Source organism: Canis lupus, chromosome 18 (genome assembly GCF_048164855.1).
Source record: "Canis lupus baileyi chromosome 18, mCanLup2.hap1, whole genome shotgun sequence".
Lineage (NCBI taxonomy): Eukaryota > Metazoa > Chordata > Mammalia > Carnivora > Canidae > Canis > Canis lupus.
This window is the reverse complement of record NC_132855.1, coordinates 47,339,023-47,363,803: the sequence shown is the minus strand read 5'-3', so window position 1 is coordinate 47,363,803 and position 24,781 is coordinate 47,339,023. Positions and strand designations below refer to the sequence as shown.

At 39.5% G+C, this 24,781-nt stretch overlaps 1 protein-coding gene across 1 annotated transcript in view; it reads right to left on the bottom strand.

Annotated features, from left to right (window-relative positions):
* The window catches only part of ABCB1 (ATP binding cassette subfamily B member 1), a 97,998-nt gene that overhangs the window by 16,263 nt on the left and 56,954 nt on the right, over positions 1-24,781 (bottom strand). Inside the window, exons 17-22 of the mRNA XM_072784285.1 lie at positions 24,024-24,170; positions 21,556-21,663; positions 15,532-15,609; positions 11,886-11,969; positions 5,365-5,568; positions 464-564 (exon numbers count right to left, since the gene is read on the bottom strand). Coding sequence (XP_072640386.1) covers positions 464-564; positions 5,365-5,568; positions 11,886-11,969; positions 15,532-15,609; positions 21,556-21,663; positions 24,024-24,170 — 722 coding nt within the window. The remainder of the gene's footprint in view (positions 1-463; positions 565-5,364; positions 5,569-11,885; positions 11,970-15,531; positions 15,610-21,555; positions 21,664-24,023; positions 24,171-24,781) is intronic.

The following is a 24,781-nucleotide window of genomic DNA, read 5'->3' as shown; positions in this document are numbered from 1 at the left end:
AAAGGTTGGGCTTACTTTTAGAACCCTCACGGATAAGTTCATTAAAGGAAATACAAAAGTTCTCCACTAGAAAACCTCAAGAGAGGAAGGAAAGTCATCCTCAAGAAGTACCACCTCCTCACCCAGGTCCCACAGATACATCTGATTTCATATTCCATAGAGAACTCATCCCCACTGAGAGCAAGTAATAGGGTCATTATCCAAGCTTGGCATTAGAGAGTCATTCTCTATCTAACCTCTCCCTTCTGCTTCCCATCAGTTACTGCTCTTACAGGTTCTACCTTGGAGAGGTCAGGGTCTTGTGATTTCTCTCCTGGATAATTACAAGTGCTTCATGGTTGGTTCCCTTCTAATAGCTTCTCTGCTTGTTCCCCATCTTCTGGCCAAAGTAACCTTTCTGACAACGAATCTGGTGATGGATAAGCCTCCTCATAATCCCCTCCTACTCTTCAGTGGTTATTACCTGTATGGTACTTGCAAACTCTGTGCATACATGTATTCAAACTTCTGCTCCCGAGTCAAAGAAACAACAGTTCGGAAGTTTTCGATGGCTTCTGTAGCAATCTGTAACAAAGAGCCCCCAGGCACAAAGTGAATAGTGGTAATTAGTATGAAGTCCATAAAGAGATTAATAAAGTTAATTTTATTATTATATATTACTCATTTATTATGACCTATGAGCTTCTTCACCATGAATAAGGAGACTAATTTATTAAATCAAATTTTAGATCTGGAAGGAAGATTGGCTAATTCAATTTCCTCTTTATAGAGAGAGAAGCTAAATCTTAAAAAGACAGGATAGTTAGCTAAAGCCGCATAGCTTTACAGGGCCTTTTTTTTTTTTTTTAAACAGGGCTAAAATTCACCTGAGAGCTCAGTATTTTACATCTACATCGCAGTGATCTTTTTTCTATGGCATTTTAGGTTTATAGTTATTTTATATGTATTTTAAATGTGATGTTTATGTTTTTCTCTCTATAATTATCATTCTTGACAACTAAGGAATATTTGGGAAATACTGAGAAGATAAAAAAAACTAATAGAAAACTACATATAGATATATTTTATATATTAGCTTACAAATTGTTTTTTTTTTCTAAGCATATACGTACATAAGAAAATTGGGACCAAAGTCTCTATTTGGCTTTTACATCAGTATTTTTTACCTTGACAAATATCAAGAGCATTTTCCAAGGTCATTAAATATACATTAAATAATGAGCTATTTACAGGCCACATATCTTAGCCAGTAAAGCACTCCTTTATTGTTGAACAAGGTTTTCCATTCTCTTCCTATTAAAAATAATAATACTATGATAGACATCCTTACACATAAACCTTTGTCAAAAGTAAATTATTTTCTTAAGAGAAGTTCTTAAAAGTGAAATTACTAGGTCAAAGGGAATAAACTACTCTTTAAGGAACCTGGCACATATTATCAATGTATTTTCCAGAAAGTTTTTGTCACTCAGTTATTTTTTAACTGAATGCAATTTCCAACAAGTCTTTGTGATTAGTACAAATACATCCTTTTGGATTCTGGGTAAAAGATTCTGGAAAACATGAAAAACTCCAGTGTACAAAATGAGATGTCAGCCTGTATCAGCCATGTGACTAAATTATAAATTATAAATCAATAACTAAGAGAAATCATACTTCTACAAAGATTTTCTTCCTTTCTCTGGCCTGTACACTGGTCAGAGCTGATTTGTTTTTTTAAGAGCAGAAAGAGGGGTAGAGGGAAAGAGAGAATCTCAAGCAGACTCTACACCCAATGTGGAGCATGACATGGGGCTCTATCTCATAACACTGAGATCAAAATCTGAGCTAAATGATTTACGACTTAAAAAATCATAAACATGAAACCTCACTTATTCCTTACTAAATCCTATACAAATTACCTAACATCAAAGGGAAAAGCAAATATTTGATACAACATAAGTCAGTTTTAAAGAGTAACGCAAAGAGCTATTAGAAGAAAAAGAAAAAAAAAAAGAAAAACAATATTATATATACTTAAAAACAAAAACTTATTTAAAAAGTAAAGTTAAAAATATTACACTCCGACCCAATTAGGCCAAGAATATCACACTATATTTACTCTAAACTACTGACAAAGATAGAAAAACATCCAGATTCAATTCATGTTAAAATATTTCATAAAAATCTGTACACACTATGAAAATAATATACATTCATTTTAGAAAATCCTAAAAGTACAGAAAACATAAAGTTAGAGGAACAAATTCACCTCCAATCAAACCCCCACACAATCCTGGTTCAGACCCGTGTTAGAAATATTTTCAATGATAATGCTCCCAACAGAAAGGTTTTTTTGCTTTAGTAAGGAAATTCAACAAATTATAACAATGTCTGCTAAAAACAGATTTTACTGTAAATTTCAATGTGGTTTCTAGGAAAGATTTTCTGTGCACCATTTTCTAAGAGAAGTGTGTTTTGTTTCTGACTGGTCTATAAATGTGGTCACTTCATAGAGAGTGTCAACAGCCCACTACAAGTGAATTTATGAGTCACAGACCTCACGTAGTGAGTAAAACAATACAGTAATCACTTCACAATCATCTTTATCTTGCTTCACAATGAAGCAATTAGGAAAAGGCTTAATTAGTACTCTGTATTCTCAAAGCTTCATGTTCTCCAAGAGTTTTAAATAGAGACTCAGTAACCACTATGAGCAGATAGAACTTCTTTAAATAAGATTTATTACTTATTTCAGGGAGAGAGAGAGCAGGAGGAGGGGCAGAAGGAGAGGGAGAGAGAGAATCTCAATCTGACTCCCTGCCCAGCACAGAGCCCGACTTGTGGCTCCATCTCATGAGCCATAGATCATATGAACCCATGAGATCACCCCCTGAGCCCAAACCAAGACTCAGATGCTCAACAGACTGAGTCACCTAGAAACTCCAAGGAAAGAGAATTTCTAATGTGGAAAGAGTAAATAGCATTGAGTTTCCTTCAGTAGCCATCATGAATTAAATAATTTTGAAGAAAGCAACATATATATTTTTTTCTAGAAAGAAAAAAAATCCCTCCTGGTGCCTCTCTTTTTATCCCCAAATAAACTGATGTTTGCTTATGGCTTTTTTCTGAAAGGGAAAAATCATCTATTTTATTAAGATGTTCATTAGTCAATAATAATGTGACAGAAATCTATGGAGCACAAGCAAGGTAGGGGCCATGAGCAGGCTGACAGCACACAATCCTGCTCTGGGATCCTGGGCCTGCTCTGTTCCTTTAAAGGCAAATCCACAGACATAGTCCTATCCCCATGAAGCTTATGTCTTAGTAGGGAAGACAGACCATGAATCAATAAAGAAAGAAATAGTAAAGAAACCTCAAGTGCTGAGAAGTGTCACAAATTATTTCAAGTTTTAAGAAAAGCCTCTCTGAAGAAATATTAATGCTGAGACCTGAATAATGTAAAGGAACCAGCCATGAAAAATCAGAGGGAGCCAGCATGGAATGTTCCAGGAACTGAAAAAGGAAGCCCATGAAGCCAGAGAGGGGTAGGCATGGGAGAAAGTAGAGAAAGATGAGTTCACAGTTGTTAGGGAGGCTGGGTCATGAAGAATCTTATAAACCAGGGTAAAAAGTTGATCTTATTCCAAGTGTGATCAGAAGCCACTGGAGGGTTTTAAGTTGGTAATTGGTTAGCATGATCTTATTTGTGTTTGTAAGACATCAGTGTGGCTTCTGTGAGAGGAATATAGAAAGCAGGTGGACAAGAAAGGAAGGAGTGGAAGTAGGGAGATCAGTTAGATTATTGCTGTGTGATTTGGGCAGGTTACCTGACTTCTCTGAACCTCAGGTTTTGTCATCTAACAGGCATAATCCAAAAGAGTTATTAAGAATATCAAATGAGAAAATGCATACAGAGCTCCTCTGTGATGCTGGCATATAATAAATACTCAATAAATGGTAACCTGGGAATGATGAGCTTTGGGAGTTGATTTTCAAAATTACATGGACTGGATGATGCTGCAACCTCCACTTTCCCTACCTGCATTAGCCTGTCTCGTGAACCACCACTGAATCAGAGCATTTATCTCACCTACAACATTTGCTCAGTGAGCCTGCCACATTCACACATAACCACGTGCATCGGCACCCTTTCCTTTGCCCCATGTGATACAACTCCAAGAGTCTTAAATCTGATGCACCACTTCAAAGGTGATAACCTATGGTGTGCAATGAATTACCTTATAACTATATCTTATAATTTGATCACTTTCTTCCAATAAATGACCTAAGGCTCCTTTCTGGTACATTTTGAACACCTCAGGAAATGATGATACTACGTTTTCTTTTTATACATGTTGTCCTATATTTTTCTGTCTTCTCATATGAAAAGCCAACAGCAGAGGTGGGAAAAGAAAAAAACAAGACAGTACAATATTAAATGAAGTGACTGGTCACAGAACAGGTTCCCGGACAGGGGCTTCCTAGGTCTGTGCCCTGACTCTTGGGAACCTTGAAGGGTCCACTAATAAATGTATCCCTACCCAGTTTTGGGGGTCACTCATACTCTGACAATTTCCATTTCTGTATTGACAAAAATTATGTGATATCAGATTTGTTTGGCCATTAGCAGACTTCCCTGGGTCTTCACAGAGGCACAGCTTTGGATCTCCACTCTGAGGCTTATCAGTCTAAAGCACGGGGGTCATTACCCATCTTCAGCTGAAAAAAAGAGTTAATGACAGAGCCTACCTTCAAGGCTACAATGAGGAAGTAAAGCTTTACCCAGGAAACACAGTAAATGCCATACAAGCATTTGTTTAAAAAACAACAACTACAACAACAAATAGACAAGTATGCAAGAAGAGAAGGAGAAGAAAGAAAAAAAAAAGTAGTGGTAGCGGTGGCAATAGCAGTAGTAGGATAAAGTTAAATAGAATTAAGATGCTAGCAGGAGGCATGATAAAAAAGGAAAGAGTGCTAATAATTTAACCCCTATAGAATAAATGCCTTTAGGACTTTTCCATATTTTAATCCCCTTAATCATAACATCATATGTAATTAAATAGGGCAACCCTCCTCAGTAAAGGAATGGATTTCAGCCTGCTTGCGGGGATGGGGGGTAGAGGATGTAGAGGAAGAGTGTAAAGACAATGGTTTGAAACTAGAAAAGCCTAATAAAATTAGTCATTGGCCTGTAGCCTCAGTATTTGTTTTGCTCCTTTTCTTCCATTTCCAATCTGCTGAACAAGTGTCAGGTGAGACTGCTTTGAGGAATAGTTATAACACCGTTCTCCAAGCATAGTAAGTAGTAGTGAGTAACAGAACAACACTGATTAGAATATTTTGCTCTATTAGATCAGCAGTGATATTTGGTTGACTCACCTTCCCAGCTCCTTCTAGCTCTTTCTTATCTTTCAGTGCTTGTCCAGACAACATTTTCATTTCAACAACTCCTGCTATTGCAATGATGGGTACAATTGCTAAGAGTAAAAGTGTTAATTGCCAACCATAGATTAAGGATATAATAATGCCTGTCCCAAGATTTGCTATATTCTGGGTAATGACAGCAAGCCTGGAACCTATAGCCTACAAGAAAAAAAAAAAAAAAAAAGACAGAACAAATTACAGAAATGCTTTCATATTCTCTTTAAAAATCTATGCCTAGATTTTCTTCAGGATGATGACAATTCAGCTTCATGAAATTCTATTAATTATCTTCTCAGTTACAAAATAAAAATAAAAGGTTTACTAATAAGTTTATTTGGTTTCTAAAATAAAGATTTCAGAGTAAATCTTGAAAGTAAATACTGAAGACTTCAGAGTAAATACTGAAAGTAGAAGATCAATAATTCAAATCTAAATTACATATTTGTATCTCTTCAATTTTTTTTAAATCCATGCCCAGTGTGGAGCTCAATGCAGGGCTTGAACTCACAACCCTGAGAACAAGACCTGAGCTGAGATCAAGAGTCAAATGCTTAACCAAATGAGCCACCTAGTCACACCTCTATTCTTCTTCTTTTTTTTTTTTAAGGCAGTAAAACAAGGTGATGGCACAAAGCTCTGGAAAAGGGAGGGGACCCGAAAGGGTTGTCACCAGAGTTTCTAAGTTTAGGGGTTTTTTAGGCTTGCTTGGTGGGCTGTTTTAATTTGATTAACCCTCCATGTGCCTGTCATCCAGTCAGGTCTTGGTCATTTATCTATCACATGGGAAAAGGTGGAAGGATCTCTTTTAATTTTTAACACAAAGAAGATTTTCATTAATCAATGAAACTATGATCACTAAAGCAATCTATTCAAATTAATACAAGATAAAATAGTCCAACAGTGACACAGGAAATGTTGGCAATTTCCTATATTAGATGCATAGCTACTCATAAGTTGAACCTAATATTTGTCATTAAGAATATCCAAATATATCTTGGCCTATTTGAGATGCTTATTGTGTTTAATTTAACCTTCATTTGATGTGGAAAAACTACACAGAGCTGGAAGTTATGGAATTTAAGTTAGGATATTAAGCGGGCATCAGAGCCTTTAGTCTGAATGCTAGAGGGGGCCCAAAGCATGACTTTCAGTAGCATGCAGTGACTTCCAGTTCTAAAGCCAAAAGTCAAACTATAAAGTCAATTCAGTCTACTACTCCACACTGTACTTCTCTACCTTAGAAACACCCAAGCCCTCAATCCATTCCAAATTCTTGCTCTGATCCCCAGATCTGGAAACGGCCCATGTTTTTTCTACTCACAAAGTTCTCTCTGCATGCATGGAGCCAGACTCAGGTAAAGATTATGATGGAGTAGAGTCCAGAATGGTCACTATCTCCTCTGTGACTTTGGACAAATTTCTCCCAACCCTCAAAATGAGAAAATATGTTGATTAATAACCAAAACTTCTCTCAGCCCTAAATTTTAGGATGGAATTCTTTATATTCCCCCTTCTCCATCACTCCAGTGTCAACCCTCTGCAATCATTCAACACCTATGTGATGTAAACACTAGGCCGGTAATTAGGGGACAAGGGTATTGCAACTACCAGGAGCCTCTGTACATTAAATTCTATACCAGGATTTGTACCATACAGCATGAAAAATGGAGCATTTCTTTTTATTTGATGCAGCCATTGGATTTCTATCAGAGGGATGCTTAACCAAATTTGACTTAAGCCAAAGAATGAAGTGGATTTCAATGCCAGCTCTTTGTATTGAACATTTTCAATCTGAAAGTCAAAGGTTACAAGCCAGAAAGTCTGTGGCATGGGGATGATGTAGATTGCGCCTGTTCTCAGAATCTACAAATCCTACCCAGAACTCATTTCCCACAGCAACTGACTGAGAGAAGCCTCAGAACATCCCGCAAGCTCACAGCAGGTGAACCACTCTAGAACATTACTGTTCTTTATCCCAAAGACTAACACTCACGGTTCCACATCTATTCCTCATGCGGAATATGAGTCTAGAGTTCTGAGGATCACAGTTAATGGGACAGCAAAGATTAATAGTAGCATGGTAATTTTCATTTCAAAAAAGTAGAGCTGAGGGGAACCTGGGCGGCTCAGTGGTTGAGTGCCTTTTGCTCAGGTCTTGATCCCGGGATCTGGGATCGAGTCCCACATTGGGCTCCTTGCAGGGAGCCTGCTTTTCCCTCTGCCTATGTCTCTGCCTCTCTCTGTGTGTCTTTCATGAATAAATAAATAAAATATTTTTTTAAAAAGTACAGCTGAGAGAAGATAACAATCCAAAAATCACAGCCCAAGCGTGAAACAGGGTCAGACAAAAATAGGCTAACACTTGAAATCCACCAAGACCCCTCATTACCTCTCCACCCTACCACACATTCAAGTAATTATATCTCACTTCCTCTTCTACTCATTTTTCTGCCCATTCTGCCTTGTTACTCCCTGCTCTGCTATTTATTTCCTCCTCCAAACATAACCATATTGCTTGAAATCTAATTTAAAACATTTGTGATACTGAAAAAAAAAGCCTATTTCTTGAACCTCTTTCTGAAATTAGAAACATTTATAACATCATCTTTTCCTCAACCACCTTCTCCTCGGAAAAACATTTTTTAACTACACGGTGGCTTTTGATCTCTCCACGGCTCTCGTTTGCTTTTTTTTCCCTGCAGAATTCTAGTCCTAATACCAAAATAAAACTTAAAAGCTCATCATTTCCCAGGTAAAATATTGAGATATATTTTCTCCTGATTTATTTCTAGCAGAATTATGTTGCTTACTTAAAAATACATCTGAAAACATGTTTCATTGACAATGAAGTTAAATATGAAGACCATTAAACCTAGACAAACATTATCACTAACTATATACACACAAACTTGAGTTAGCCCTGCCTTGGGTGGAATGATTTTTAACAGTACTGCTTACTTTGGATATTTTTAGATATAAAAAATTAGTTTCACTACTTCCCACCATGAAATAGACAGATGGAAGGGTATATACATGTATATATGAGTGTATATATGTACATGTATATATATATGTGTATGTATACATATTTACACATCTCACACATACACCCCATCATAAACAGGTCAGCTGGTAGTATAAAGTGGATACAACTACACTGTCTCTGCTGATTTGTGGTAACAGCTACACTGGGCTTTTCAATTTGTGATGACACTCACAGCCCTACTTGCTTCCTCTTGCTTGGTCCTTCTCTATTAGCTGTTGTTCGAAGTTCTGGAAAACAGTTCTGACTTGATGGCTCATACACGGTGTGCAGGTGCCTGTGCTAGGAGGGCCATGTGAGTGCAGGTTTGAAGAAGCAAGTGAAAAGCACCTGGTCAACACCAGCAGGCAACCAGGGACTGCTGGAGTTCCTGCGAGTGGCCGAGGACCTCAAAGGCAACAGTAGAGGGAGAGGGCTGACCACCCATGTGACAGATACAGGAAAGGAAGGGGGCTAAGGGCAGACCACAACCCCAGAGGGACCTCAGAGGAGGGGAGAAAAACTACCTGTGCATGATGCTCACACTACACCTGCTCATGGTTCTGGCACCCAGGACTGAGTTTCCTCTAGGATGTGGCCTCCACACCAAATGGGCTATCGGCCGAGTGTATCGACGCAAGCATATCGCGCACACGACCAGGTCTCCGTGAAAGGCCTACTAAAGTTATGGCAGCAAAGTTCAACTAGGAAAAACTGGATTTCAGAAATTTAAGTACACAATTTGTCCACACTGATTATGGTCCCCAAGAATGGCTTCTGAAGGGAGGGAGCAATATTGGATTGACCCCAAGCTCACTGGCTGATTCTCAATACAATTTATTATTATTATTTTATTTATTCAGTTTTATAATATTTTGTTTATTTATTCATGAGAGACATAGAGAGAGAGGCAGAGACACAGACAGAAGGAAAAGCAGGCTCCCTGCGGGGAGCCCGATGTGAGGCTCAATCCCCGGATCACCACCTGGGCAGCTGTCCAACTGCTGAGCCACCCAGGAGTCCTGCAGAAAGTCCTTTAATGATTTGTCCAATTGTGTTAGCTCTCTTTTCTCCTTCCTCATGATTCCACTCCCAACAGGTTTGTTCCTACCACTCCCTGGAAACAGTTCTTGTCAACAGCATAAGCACCTCTGTGCCATAAAATGTTCAGTCATCTTGTAAGCTCATTGGCGTGTTTGATATCCTAGACTGCTCCTCCTTAAAATGCTTTTTCCATGTTGTGTCTAGGACACTGCTCTCTTCCCTCTCCGACTCCCTCTCAGTTTTCTCTATGGGTCCATCCTCATAGCCCTGACCTCAGGGCCCAGGACTTGCTATGCTCTCTACCTACATACACTTCTTTAGCTCTCTCACTCAGTCTCATAGTTTCTAGGCCACCACTGCACTGAAAAATCTCCAAGTGTCTATTTCCAGACCAGACTTCTGTGTTCAACTCCAGACTTACACATCTCTCTGCCTTCTTGACATCTCCATGGGGACGTCTCACTGGGCATCTCAAAATTACCATGCTCCAAAAAGAACTCTCAATTCTCCCTCAAATCTGTTCTTTCAACAGGCTCCCAGTTTCATTAAAAAGTGACTCCATTTCTTAAGTAATGCAGGTCAAAAATTGTGGAGACATTCTAAATCCCCATTATCTTCTACCCTGTGTATAACCAACAGATTCCGTTGGCTAGATCTTCAGACTATGTCCTGGATCTGATTACTTTTTGTCACCTTCAGTATGACCACCCCAGTCTTCCAGTCTAAAACATTATCATCTCTCCCCTGATTTATGGCAAAAGAGACCCTGCCTCCACCCTTGCCTCCTTCAGCCTAGTCCTACAGCAGCCTTAAAAAATTTCAGATCACATCACTCCTGTATTTGAAACCCTGCAATGGTTTCCTGTCTATTTCCAGATATAATACTGATCTCAATTCTTATGACTCTTCCTTTCACTTACTTTACTCCCACCCTACTATCCTCTTTACTGTTTTGGGAACAGTTATGGAAATGCTTCTGCCTCAGGGCCTTAGCACTTGCCGATCTTTCTGTTTAGAACACTCCTCTCCACACATCTACAGGGTTAGTACCTTTCCCTCACTCAGGCCTCTTGCGTAACCACCATATCTTTGAGGCCTTCCTTATCTGACAACTAGAAAGCCCCTATCTATACATCCTGCTACCACTTATTTCCCACAGCACTTAATGACAATCTGACATACCATGTAGACATATAAGGCCAGGGTTGTTGTCTGTTTTGAGAAGTTCAAAGGTATTACAAGGAATGTATATTTGGCTCTGCTAGGTGCCATACGACTCAATCAAACCTCAATTTTTGTTGATTTGTTTGCTTTGAGTAAAGAAATCTATATGAAAACAATTCCTAAGACTTATAATTTTAAAACTCCATGTGCTTTCATATTGATCACCTAATTTATTCTTACAGAAGCCCCATTTATTAAATAGAAGAAACTTTAATATAGAGCTACCTTAGAGAAAGACTAAAAGATAAAGATTAGTAAGGTTCAAGGGAGGGAAGGACATGGCAGAGATCATATGCTTTTTTTCAAATCCTACATCATCTCGTAGATTTTTGCCATCAGCAGTTGTAGTTGAAGAAGAAACTGTCACTTCCTCCACAAATCAAGACCTCGTTTCTAGTTATACCAATTAAAGAGAGTCATGAAGTAGTAAAATTTAAGCTTCATAACATCATAAAGCTGTTCCTTCTAACCACTGCTTTAATTTTTTAATGTGTTTCTCATTTTTTTTCTTTTTTCCCTTATTTCTTTCAACCTGTTTTTATTTTATTTTTTTTTACACACAGAGAGTACATGCACGTGAACAGGGTGGGCGGGGAGACAGAGGAGGGAGAGAGAGAGAGAATGTTAAGCAGACTCCATGCCTGCCCAGTGCAGAGCCCAAAATGGGGCTCTATCCACGACCCTGACAGCATGACCTGAGCCGAAATCAAGAGTCCAATGCTTAACCGACTGAGCCACCCATGTCCCCCTCGACCTTATTTTTAGATTTTTTCCCTCTTCTCTCAACTGCAGTGCTCCTAAACATTTATACAGAAACTTTATGCATTCTTTTTTTCAGTAGCAATTACAGTTTTCTGTTGATTAACTGAACACAAAACAGACTGAAGATACATGATATGCTGCTGGTAAATACTTCTTTTTCTAAATAATTATCCTTCCATGTGTATCTTGTTAAAGCATGACTAACTAGTAAATAACAAAAGAAAGCCTATAAATTATGCATATACTATACAGTATATAATGTTTAAATGGTTAACATTTTTGCTATAAGGCACATGATTGGTTGTGTGACATATTTATCTAATATTTTAATGATGATGAGAACACTTGTAATGAGAAAATTAATTTCATGCTGAGATCCAAAATGGCCAATTAAGACAAACACCAGCAGAATGAAGGCACATACCCCTTTAACTTGAGCCGCATCATTGGCAAGCCTGGTTGTCAATGCTCCAGTGGTGTTTTTAGGGTCATCAAACCAGCTGACATCCTGTGGCACAAAAAATGACTTTAGTGTCTTAAAGCTTTATTTATAAGACCCTTAGTTTTGAGGGCAAGGACAGGGTCAGGTTGGTGATTACTTCTATCCCTGCATTTAGCACTCAGGATTTGACACTCAATAGACGAGAAAGGAACAGATGAATACATAAATAATTTCATTTGTTAAGATAATTTTTTCCCTCTCTTCTTCTCTGCCTTCTTTTATCCAAATGTGATTTTAAGTGTTGGATCTATACAACCGTGAACAAAAAAGAAAAAGTTGCTGCTTTCATGAAGCTTAGACTCTAGAGATGGATGCCACAAGTAAATAAATACATATTATGCCAGGTGGTAATAAGTGCTATGAAGAAAAATAGAGCAGAGTAAGAGGGAAAAAGTGAAAAAAAAAAGGCACAGAGAAGGCCTCTCTAATGTGATATTTGAGCAGAGATGTGAGGGAAGAGAATATCTGAGAGAAGGAGGAAACAGCTTGTGCAAAGGCCCTGAGGCAAAGGCATACTTGATCTATCCATGCATTTTCTTTTCTTTTCTTTTTTTTTTTTTTATCCATGCATTTTCAAGAAAGCTTTAAGGGCTTTAAAAACCTTTGTATGAATTTATAAAAGTTGCCTCTTCTTTTGGACAGATTTCCACTCTCATTTGGCTCTCCTACTCCTTCCCTCTCTTATCCTTATGCAGTAAGCCATTGTGTACAGACTGTACAGTGGGAAAAGAGGGAAGCTGTAGGAGATGGGTCTGAGAGTGACAGGGACCACATCATTTATGACCTTAGAGGCAACTGTAAAGATTCCAGATTTTACCCTAAGGTATATGAGTAGCTGCCAGCAGGTTTTGGGTAGAGGCGTGTGATTTAACTTATATTTCAGAAGGATTACCCTGGCTCTTGGAGGTAAAACTAATGGATTTGAATAAGAATGGGGGCAGCGAGACCAGATAGGAGGCTATTGTAACATCACATGGTAAGAGAAGGGTCAAAAATGACCTTAAAGTTCTTAGCCTGAACAACAGGTACAATGGAGCTGCCGCGACAGATATGATGGAAGACTAGGTAAGAAGTAAGCCCCATGGCAAAGGGAGACCAAAAGTTCAATTTTAGAAATGAGCATGAAATGCTACCTAGACATCCAAATAGAGAGGCTGAATAGGCAGTTTAGATAACTGTAGTTTAGGGCAGAATAAATGAAATGGGTTTAAAAAAATCAACAAAAGAAATCTAGATGAAAATTTAAGTTTAACATAAAATAGGATTTTTTTATAAAGCCATTTACTAATTTTTTAATTTTTTAATTTAATTCAATTCAATTAATTAACATATATTATTAGCTTCAGAGGTAGAGTTCAGGGATTCATCAGTTGAGTACAACACCCAGTGCTCATTACATCACATGCCCCCCTTAATGCCCATCACCCAGTTACCACATCCCCCCTTCCCCTCAGCAACCCTCAGTTTGTTTCCTATAGTTAAGAGTCTCCTATGGTTTGCCTCCCTCCCTGATTTCATCCCATTTTATTTTTTCCCTCCTTTCCCTATGACCCCTTGTTTTGTTTCTTAAATTTCACATATGAGTGAGATCATATACTAAATGGCTGTCTCTGATTGACTTATTTCACTCAGCATAATACCCTCTAGTTCCCTCCACCTTGTTGCAAATGACAAGATTTCATTTTTTTGATGGTTGAGTAGTATTCCATTGGAGATATATACATACCACATCTTTATTCATTCATCTGTCAATGGACATCTGGGTTCTTTCCATAGTTTGGCTATTGCGGACATTGCTGCTATGAACATTGGGGTGCAGGTGTCCCTTCAGATCACTATGCTTGCATCTTTTGGGTAAATACCCAGTAGTGAAACTGCTGGATCCTAAGGTAGTTATATTTTTAGCTTTTTGAGGAACCTCCACACAGTTTCCCAGAGTGGCTGTACCAGCTTGCATCCCCACCAGCAGTGTAAGAGTCTTCCCTCTTCTCCACATCCTTGCCAATGTTTGTTGTTTCCTGACTTGTTAATTTTAGCCATTCTGACTGGTGTGAGGTCGTATCTCATTGTGATTTTGATTTGTATTTCCCTGATGCTGAGTGATGTTGAGCAATTTTTCATGTGTCTGTTGGCCATTTGTCCATTTACCTTTTTAAATACATAAATACTAAAAAGATTTTGAGTGTGAAGTATGAATTTATATCTGTAATAAAAGTAACTGTGGTCCTGTTATCTGTACTGGTGATTTGCAATTAAAACAATATCTACCATGGTTTCCCAAAATATTTAAGAAAAATGAAAGTATATAAGTTATTCTAGTATGTATCCCCTTGCCTTTTAAAACTGTGTGTTTGAGTTCCTCTTCCACTGGCATGTAACTTCCTTGAAGACAGGGACTACTAATGTTTGAATGCCTGACAATAACTTTGTATTACAGCTCTGAAAGAGAAGGTCCTCCATATGTATGTACCAGACTTAATAATTTATGGAGAGGTCATTACACAAACCATCCCCTCAGCTTCCAAAGTATAATGTATCCAGGAGTCGGCCTGGGGGCTGGTAGGGTAATGGGGAATTTGGTTCTGGACCTAGATCAGCCTCGGTCCTAAATGGAATCTCAGTTACAAATACGGTTTGACTCAGAGTCCTAGGACAGGGCCCCCATCAAATAGTGCTCTGTTACTCATTCAATTCAGTCCTGGCTCTGTCAGTCACTGACTAGCAATTCCCATAAATATGCTTCTTTTTAAGTAATGGTGGCACAGGTGGGAGAGGATTGAGGAACCAAAGACAGCCAGAAAAATGTGAACGTCATCTAGAAATCCTAATGGAGCAAACTGAAGCTTCTCAACTAGCATTTGGCACTCTTGGCACATCCAGGGCATCCTTCTGGAGCCTCATTTTATTCACTGGCAAGCGACCAGTGATTTTAAAATGGAGAGTTATAAAGTCATATACAAAATTTCCAGGATTGTTAAAGAAACGTTGCCTTTGAACTGGGCTGCTTTGGGTTACATTCCCAGAAGCTCCCTCCCCCTTTTCCTAGAAAACATTCACATGAGCCTGTTGCTAGGGTTTTGAAGGTATGAAATCTAAGAGGCATTCCATTAAGCCAGTATCAGCTTGTTACACTGTGACTTGGATTACTGTATCAGTCTAACCCCAGCAAAGAAATTGGGCAGTGGTGATCTACTCTGATTTGTGAAAAGAAAGGGTGTAGGAAGCATCTCTTGGTGGGAAGAAACATGAATGTCTTGGGTTTCCCAGGGGAAAGAAGGAAAGAGAGAAAGGGATGAGGGGTACCGCCTACATTGCCTCCAATTGCCAAGACAAAGGCTGGAGGTGAATCTGCTCTGGGGACTCTCTGTGGGAATCCCATTCCCTGTCCCACCCACAGCAGCCGACAGCCAGAAGGACCTCTGACCCAGACCTAAGGGGTTGTCCAGTCACATATCTGAGGGGAGACCAACATGGGAGCTTGATCTGAGTAACCTGACAGCACTCCCACTACGTGAGACCATGGGCACAAGCAGGGAGTTCTGCACGGCCCAATCCTCAACAGACATACCTGTCTCAGCATGGATCTGAAAACCATGTATCGAAGCCGCTTAGTGAGGATCTCCCCAGCTTTGCCAAATGTGAAGCCCTGTGAATGAGAACATACCACAAGAAAGGAGACTTGTCAGAGACCCAGCCACTGATTACACAAAAGGAGGGAGACCTGATGTCCCTGCTAAGAGGACAAAATCAGAAAGCCAGATGTCAGGGTTGGCTATGTTCCAGTAACCATGTACTATGGTACAGACCACATTGGCAGCATAGCCAGGGTGGCCCAGTTTTTAGATCATCACTGCTATTCCATAGTTACTGGCAGGCTGATCAGGGATTTATTAGTAAATGTGTTTCTTTGCTCCTATTCCTATTCCTGCTTACTTCTTCCAGTGAACCAGGGCATATCATTCAGAAAACTGAAGTTGTTTCCAAGACAGGAGCACTCGAAGCAGGGTGGCTGTATTACATATCACTTTGAAAATGCAGAAGGATGCTTTTACTAAAATACCAAGACCTGAGGTGTAATCTGGGAAAACGGAAATATTTAGCCACCCTAGCCATAAAGGATGCAAGGAACAAAGATATCAAATTCCTAGTTTCCAAGTTAAAAAAACCAAAGTCCAGGAGCAAAATAGGCTGGGGAAGAAGGCTGACCAAGAAAGAATGCTATACATTGCCCCTCCCCTTCCCCCCAAGGATATAACCTTCTGTGTCTGAGAGGAGGGAGGAGTTACTCTGAGAAATAAAGTCTGGTGTGAGTTTGTGGCCATGTGGGGTCACATCTGGGGAGAAAGGGCAACAGAACCTTCATCCCAATGGGTGTGGGGATACAGGACTAGGAGGAGGCAGTGCTTCCCCATCTTCTGGAGCTCCAGGAAATGGCAGTCTATGGATAAGGTCTGCCACACAATGGCATGGGGAAAGTAGAGCAGAAATGGCCCATGGTGCGTCAGAAGAGGAGAAGCTCCAATAACAGTTCAATTCCCTGCAGAATCAGAGATGTGGAAAGGGCAGTTATATCTCCTCTGTGTCCCCAACTAGCATGTGGAGATTACTGAGAGAGGGAAGAAACGGAGGCAAAGAGCACAAGTGAAGAAAGAGCCAATTCTTCCAACTGGTTCTGATAAAGGCGGACAGCCAGGTGGGACCATGTAACTGAAGGCCTCAGGCTCTACCAGGTGCCAGCAGGCAGCAGGCAGCCACATAATGTCCAAAGACCATCACCCTGCACCCCTCTGCTAACACAGACACTGATCTAGGAGCGGGAGGAAAGGGAGAAACCCTATATTAATGGAATTAAAGCCTGAAATTACTAAAACAATATACTTAGAAATGGCCAGATTAAGGTTTCTGCTACTACACTGAACAAAATGTGAAATATCTGGCTCACTACAGGAATATTACTGTTATTTTTGTTGAGACCTAGCTGTTGTTACGTGCTTATTCTGAACCTGTAGTTTATATACATTACATAAACATATATGTATATACATATGACAACTCTCTTAGTGATGGAAGAATGTCATCCTATGACAACCATATAATCATCACTTTACAAAAGCCACTGAGGTTTAAGGAGGCTGCTAAGTTGCCAGAGGACACACCTGTAAGGTGTTAGAGATGGAACCCGAATCTAGGTCTATGAGAATCCTAACTGGAATGGGAACCCAGCGTCCAAAATTTTTCACCTACAGAGCTCTCCGCTTTTGTTTCTAAATGAGAGGCCGGGCATTCTAACGGTGTTGGCCACTGTGCCATCTCTACATTTCCAAGGTGCTAACATTTAGAGCCTTTGTTTTCACTTAGTTTTGCCAGGCAAGTCAAGCTCCTGTCTCCCCGAGCATCATCATGTTACAAAGGTACTGCTTTCACTGCCTTTGCTTTACCAATTCAAATCTCCAAAGTTTAAGGGACCAGCTTAAAGCCTACCGCCCTTAAAATCTCTTAATCAACTTCACACTCAGGAATCTTTAAGTTCTATGGCATTAACAGTTGCTATGGCAACCGTGCATACAGTGAAAGTGTTACATCTATTCTGCTTAGGTCAAATTACTGGATAACGTTTTAAGTACTTCGTAATGAAAGAGTTCAGTGTTTTTTCTTTGGTACGTCTTATAATGTCAGGAAAAATGTTGTCTCTATAAAAATTAATGCATGCTTATAACATATTAAATAAAGAGATCTGTTCAGAATTTTATCTTAAAAAATTACATATGGTTAACATCCATTCATTTAATAAGTAATTGAGTGTTTGCTACTAACTCATACTGGCCTGAGAACTTGATCACCTTATTTTTTTCTTTTCCTTTCTCTTTTCTTTTTCCTTTCTTTCAATGGTACAGTTTTTTAATTCCTAGAATCTAGATTTGAGGTATCCATTCCTATAGGAACTAGTTGTCTTTCCTACTGTAGCCAAAAAGATTTGTTTGGATACAAAAAAGCTAGCTTTATAACATGCGCACACACACACACACACACACACACACACACATATTTATTCCTTCCTTTGATTTTCTGGCATTTCTAAATTTGTAGTAAAAGTTTCAATATGAATTTTTTCTTCAGTCTGCAATGGAGTAGACACCATTGCTTATGCAAACTCAAGGAGTCCATTCAAACTCATGAGAACCAGACACTTCTAAGAAGACACAGTGAATTGCTGGCACTCTCACAGGGGGTGCTTCTGTGTTAAAAGGTTTAGAGGGGGCAGCCCCAGTGGTGCAGCGGTTTAGCACCGCCTGCGGCCTGGTGCGTGATCCTGGAGACCCAGGATCCAGTCCCGCGTTGGGCTCCCTGCATGGAGCCTGCTTCTCCCTCTGCCTGTGTCTCTGCCTCTCTTTCTCTGTGTCTCTATTAATAAATAAATAAGAAAAATCTTAAAACAAAATAAATAAAAGGTTTAGAGGGTGGAAACAGCTCCTGCAGTTGTATTCTGAAGATGTGTTCTGGAAGGTCAGTGTTAGCAGGCTTCACCCTCTGGGGGACCCAATAGCAAGTAAGTGGAGTGTGGCTAGATACAACAGCTCCTTCTGGAGGAAGAAGAGCCTAAAAGGTTGGTATAGAATGCATCAGAAGCTCTTTTACGTCAAACTTTTTTTCAGGGGATCCCTGGGTGGCGCAGCGGTTTGGCGCCTGCCTTTGGCCCAGGGCGCGATCCTGGAGACCCGGGATCGAATCCCACATCAGGCTCCCGGTGCATGGAGCCTGCTTCTCCCTCTGCCTATGTCTCTGCCTCTCTCTCTCTCTCTGTGACTATCATAAAAAAAAAAAAAAAAAAAAAAAAAAAAAAAAAAAAACAACTTTTTTTCAGGATCTAGCTTTACAATAAGCTTTTGCCTCTGAGTAGAGAGTCCTCTCTGCCACACTTCAAATGTTACAGGAAACAATTTCCTCCCTTCAACTTTATCAAGTTGGCTATTTATCACTACTGAAGAAAAGAGGATGGGCCTTCTAAAACTGATGTTGAGATCAGCAGTCATGACAATTCCCCCAGCTATAATCGCAGACATACCAACAGCAGCATCAATCATGGTTGCAATGGCACCTCCGTAAAGGAATTCAGGTGCTCCTTGCAGGTAAGGACCTCCTTAAAATATGAAAACCACCCTTTTTTTGGTATATTTTTTAATTGGAGTTTGATTTGCCAACATATAGTATAATACCCAGTGCTCATCCTGTCAAGTGCCCCCCATCCCCCGGTTCACGAAGTCACACCATCCCCCCGCCCACCTCCCCTTCCAATACCCCTTGTTCATTTCCCAGACTAGGAGTCTCTCATGTTCTGTCTCCCTCTCTGATTTTTCCCACTCATTTTCCCTCCTTTCCCCTATTTCTATTTCTTATATTCCCCGTATGAGTGAAACCATATGATGATTGTCCTTCTCTGACTTAATTCCCTCAGTATAATACCCTCCAGTTCCATCCACGTTGAAGCAAATGGTGGGTATTTGTCATTTCTAATGGCTGAGTAATATTCCACTTTATATATAGACCACATCCTCTTTATCCATTCATCTTTCAAGGGACACTGAGGCTCCCTTCCACAGTTTAGCTACTGTGGACATTGCTGCTATAAACATTGGGGTGCAGGTGTCCTGCCATTTCACTGCTTTTGTATCTCTGGGGTAAATCCCCAGCAGTACAACTACTAGGTCATAGGGCAGTTCTATTTTTAACTCTTTGAGGAACCTCCACACAGTTTTCCAGAGTGGCTGCACCAGTTCACATTCCCACCAACAGTGCAAGAGGGTTCCCCTTTCTCCACATCCTCTCCAACATCTGTTGTGTCCTGTCTTGTTAATTTTTCCCATTCTCATTGGTGTGAGGTGGTATCTCATTGTGGTTTTGATTTGTATTTCCCTGATGGCCAGTGATGCGGAGTATTTTCTCATGTGCTTGTTGGCCATGTGTATGTCTTCTTTGGTGAAATTTCTGTTCATGTCTTTTGCCCATTTCATGATTGGATTGTTTGTTTCTTTGCTGTTGAGTTTAATAAGTTCTTTATAGATCTTGGAAACTACCCTTTCTGATTATGGAACACTGCACAATCAAAGCTTCAAGGCCCCTGGGAAAAAGTGGGGTCTATGGCATGTGTTCTTTTATAGGCTTTGCGTCAGGAAGAAAGGTTTTGAAGTCTTTGATCCTTCAAGTACACTTAAATTTATATGAAAGCAAATATTTCTAGGAGCTGTGTTCACTGTTCTTCATGAGCTGGTCAAAGAGGAGTCTCATGTCCTTGCTCCCCAGCTGGGGCTGAGAAGAGAATGGTCCTTATCAGTAATCTTCTCTCAAGAAAATGACCTTGGCAGTGACCTCGGCTCCCTCGCCTGTGGGGACGCATGTGCCCAGGGCAGCAGAGGGTGCAGTAACACATGGCTGTTCCTCAGTTTGGCTCCAAGGGTGCGCCAGACGATGCTGGACAGCCGCCTGGCCCCTGCTCCAACACTCCTCCCCAGTCATGGAAAAGGCACATGACATTGGTCACATTATTTTAATCATCAAGAGGAAGGTACTGATATTCTTACTTTACAGATGAGGAAATTGAGGCTTAGTTTAAATTATTTCTTCGTCCTAAACCACAAAATTAGGAATAGGTGCAACTCATACTCAAACCATGTCTAACATCAAAACCAACACTGCCTTACCATACTAGACTTTTAGAACACTTAATTTCTTTGCAATTCTCTTCCAGCCAAATGATTTGCATGCTGTAAAATCTGACTCCTCACAAATGTGTCTATAGTTTCTGTTTAAAGACTGACGTTCTTCCATCATTAAAAAGTTTCTTCTTCCTTTAGCAAAAGTTGAATGATAAACTCTTCAAACTTTTTTTTTTTACATCAGTATGACTTGCTTACAGTGTTTTGCTTTTGTTGTTTTCAGGACATACCAAGACATTTTTGAGTACTGTAACTGACTGGCAGTACTTATATCCAAACTTATGGCCAGGGTTCCTCTGAATTCCATTTTTGACTCCCAGCTTTCATTTTCAATCATCGTATTAGATCAGACACCCTCTTCCCTCTGATTTCACTAACGTTTCATTTAGGGGAGGTGTTGGTGGGGAAGAGAAGGTAAGTAAGTGCTCCAGTGGAAGCAAAATGTCTTTGTTTTAAAATATTTTTATTTTTTAATATTATTTACTTACTTACTTATTTATTTATTTATTTATTTATTTATTTATTTATTTTTGAGAGAGAGAGAGAGCACAGTATGAACCAAGAGGAGGGGCAGAGGAAAAGGGAGAGAGAGAGAATCTTTTTTTTTTTTTTTGAGAGAGAGAATCTTAAGCAGGTTCCATGCCCAGCACAGAATCTGACTCGGGGCTCAATCCCATGACCCTGAGCCTAAATCAAGAGTCGGATGCTTCACCAACTGAGCCACCCAGGTGCGTCAAAACATTTTTGTTTTAAATAGGTCAAAGAAATTTGGTTCCCAGTAGACCAGTTAATAGAGAAAATTACAAAGATGTTTAGAAATTTCTCCAGCTGAATAAGGATGCATTCCCCAAAATGGATAAAGTGAAAATGTAGACACTTACCTGGAGGAAAAATGTAATAAAAGAAATAATTCCAAGGACTAGAAACAATACAGAAAACATGTTACTATTCTGTCGTTTTGTTTCAGGATCCTCATCTCGGGTAAAGATCTGTTAAGAAAATATTTAAAGGTTTTCAGTTCAAAGACTAAAGAAGTCTTTCTGGGTCTGACCCACTTCCCATCAAGCACAATATTTGGGAGTCAAGATAGGCTTAGCATAATGGAAGTCAGGGCTGGTTTCCCTAATGCCAAACCTAAAGATGTGTGTACTCTGCCTTCCTTATGGGCCAAGAATGGGTCTATATCATTTCTAAAGGGACCTACTCCTTTCACTGTGCATACTCTCTCTTGCAATAACGAGTACCATAGAGGCCACATCAACTATATAAAGTAGAAACAAGAATAAAGACTGCCCTCCTAAAAAAAAAAGAAAAAAAGAAAAAAAAAAAAAAGACTGTCCTCCTATTTGAGTGGTAAACTACATTGTATGGCAATTTATTGTTTTACAATTTGGACATTTCAAGCTGGAGACAAATTTGCTGATGCTGTTTTGGTAAACCAGAGAGAGGTAGTCATTCACTCAGCCCAGGCCTTTGGCAAGAAAGGAGCTTCAATGAGCCAGTCTTCTTTGTAGGATGGCCAGTTAGATAGCCAGCCGACCTAGTACCATACTTGGAGATCTTTCTAGTGATGGGAAGAACGCTAATAGGATGTCTTGGGCTTAGAGAACACAAATAACTACTTCATAGGAAAAGAAAACAAGCAACTCCCTTCATAGTGTGCCAAAATTGTCTTATAACAGAGCTACATTCCTAACCCAACCCAGTAAACTTTATCCTTTGTACAGGGGGGGAAAAGGCCTTTTAAAGGAGATTTTTCTTAGTTATTTTAACCAAAAAATAGCTAACAATCTGTGAGCTCTTATTCTGTGAGAGCTATTATTCTCATATTCAAATTCACGTATACTATTCCTCTATCCTCACAGTTACCTCCTAAGGTTTATTATTGTCACCACCTTACACAGAAGCACAGAGAAATTAATTAACTCATCTAAGGTAACAGCCAGCCAAGTGATGACCCAAAGATATAAACCTGAAGAATCTAACTCAGAGCCCATGACCTTAAACCCTGTGTTACAAACCTTCAATGAGGCAGATAACTAGTTGCCTAACCAATATTTAGGAGTCAATGTGCTGGATCATTTGCTTCTAGACTTACTGTTACATGAAGAACAAAGAAAATATAAAATCCTTAGGCTGAGTTTTTGTTACATACAGCCAAACCCATTCCTAACTAGTCCACTTTTTTTTTTCTTTTCCTGATGATGCCACTGTCTACCTCCCTGCCTATAAACAAATGTTAGAACAGGGATGAGTTCCCTGTGGACCACCAGCTAAATGTTTATATAAAGCTTTGATGGAATAGTGCCATGTTCATCTGTTTCTGCACTGTATGGGTGCTTTTGTGCTACAACAGTAGAGCTAAATGTTTGCAGCAGAGACCATATGGACTTCAAAATCTAAACTGTTTACTCTCTTACCCTTTATAGAAAAAGCTGGCTAACCCCTGTCCTAGAACATATGCTCCATGCTATCAGACACTTTGTCTCCTTCTTGGTGTTTTGTTTTGTTTTGTTTTGTTTTGTTTTGTTTTGTTTTGTTTTGTTTTTACTGCCTGGAACAGTATGTGGCACAGAGCAGTCACTGCAAAAATATTTCTTGAATACATTAAACATATGAATACTAACCAGAAAGAAGTTAGCCAGGCATGGGTAGACCTGAATATTTATATATTTTTTGGTATATCAAAAGTCAATGTTTGGCCTCTTTCATGTAGGGATCAACTTCTTTCTCTGTCATATTTTCAGTAGTTATGGCAAGGGTATCCTCAGCTTGATATCTGAACACCAACCGCTAAACAGAGAGCATTCCTGCCTGGGTTGTAGCTTTATTGCTAAAAATGCCATCATTTAAAAACAGGCACAACCACCATATGTCAACCTTTCAGAAGCCATTCCTTTTTGTTTTCATCTTAACAAGTGGGATGGACATCTCAGCAGAGGCAGCATGAGAGGCCTGCCCACATCCTAACAAGTGTGTACGTCACAGGACAGTTCTGTCTCAAGTCAGCCTGACAAGCACACCAAGAGCTCTCTCTGCACACCAGTGATATGACTTTTCATGATGTTTACTCAGAGCCCTGGGACGGCAGGCAAGAGATGCTCACCTAGGCAGGTTTATGGCCTATTACAGGGACCTGGACCCTAAGACAGCCACAAACTACAAGCACAAAGGAAGCCTTGAAAAATTCACCTTCCTGTCAGACCTACATCTTCAAATTGTGGAGTTTCATAGGAAGGTACATATTTTTTGTGGCTTATGAATAAAAACAGCTCATTGTTTACTCAGGAGTCACAATTTTTTTTTTAGGAGTCACAATTAAATCCAAAAAATGGACATAAATTCTTACCCCTATAATCCTTGAAAATATTATTGAAAATGCTGGTTGCAGGCCTCCGTTTATAATAGCACAAAATATACCAACCACAAAATAAGGCCATTCAGTTGAGTTCAGCTTCAGAATCCTCCAGAAGGAAACTGGAGGTACATTCTCATTCTGGAAAACAAAAGATTACAATAGGCTAGTTAGAAGAAGAACTGATACTTTTAATCAATTTAATGATGCACAGTCCTTCAATATGTACAAAAATTTTAAATGAAGATGTTTTATTCCAATTTTCTTATGAATTGATGGCTATTTAATTTTTTTATTTGATTTTATTTTTTAAAAGATTCTATTTATTTATTCCTGAGAGACACAGAGAGAGAGGCAGAGACACAGGCAGAGGGAGAAGCAGGCTTCATGCAGTGAGCCTGATGCAAGACTCGATCCCAGGACCCCAAGATCACGACCTGAGCCAAAGGCAGACGCTCAACCACTGAGCTATCCAGATGCCCTGGCTATTTAATTTTTTAAAATGTGCTGACAGATTCTATTATATTGTTCCTTTATATTTTAAGAAATAAATGATGTTTCCATAAATATTTAATAATTACCTGACATTTAGAACATGACAAGAGAAAAAAAAAAGAACATGACAAGAGTATTTACAAGTAGGGATAAAAGGATAGAACTGTCCATGTTTGAAGACTCATTAGAATTTCTTTACATTATAGGGGCACCTGGGTGGCTCTGTCAGTTAAGCATCCAACTCTCGATTTTGGCTC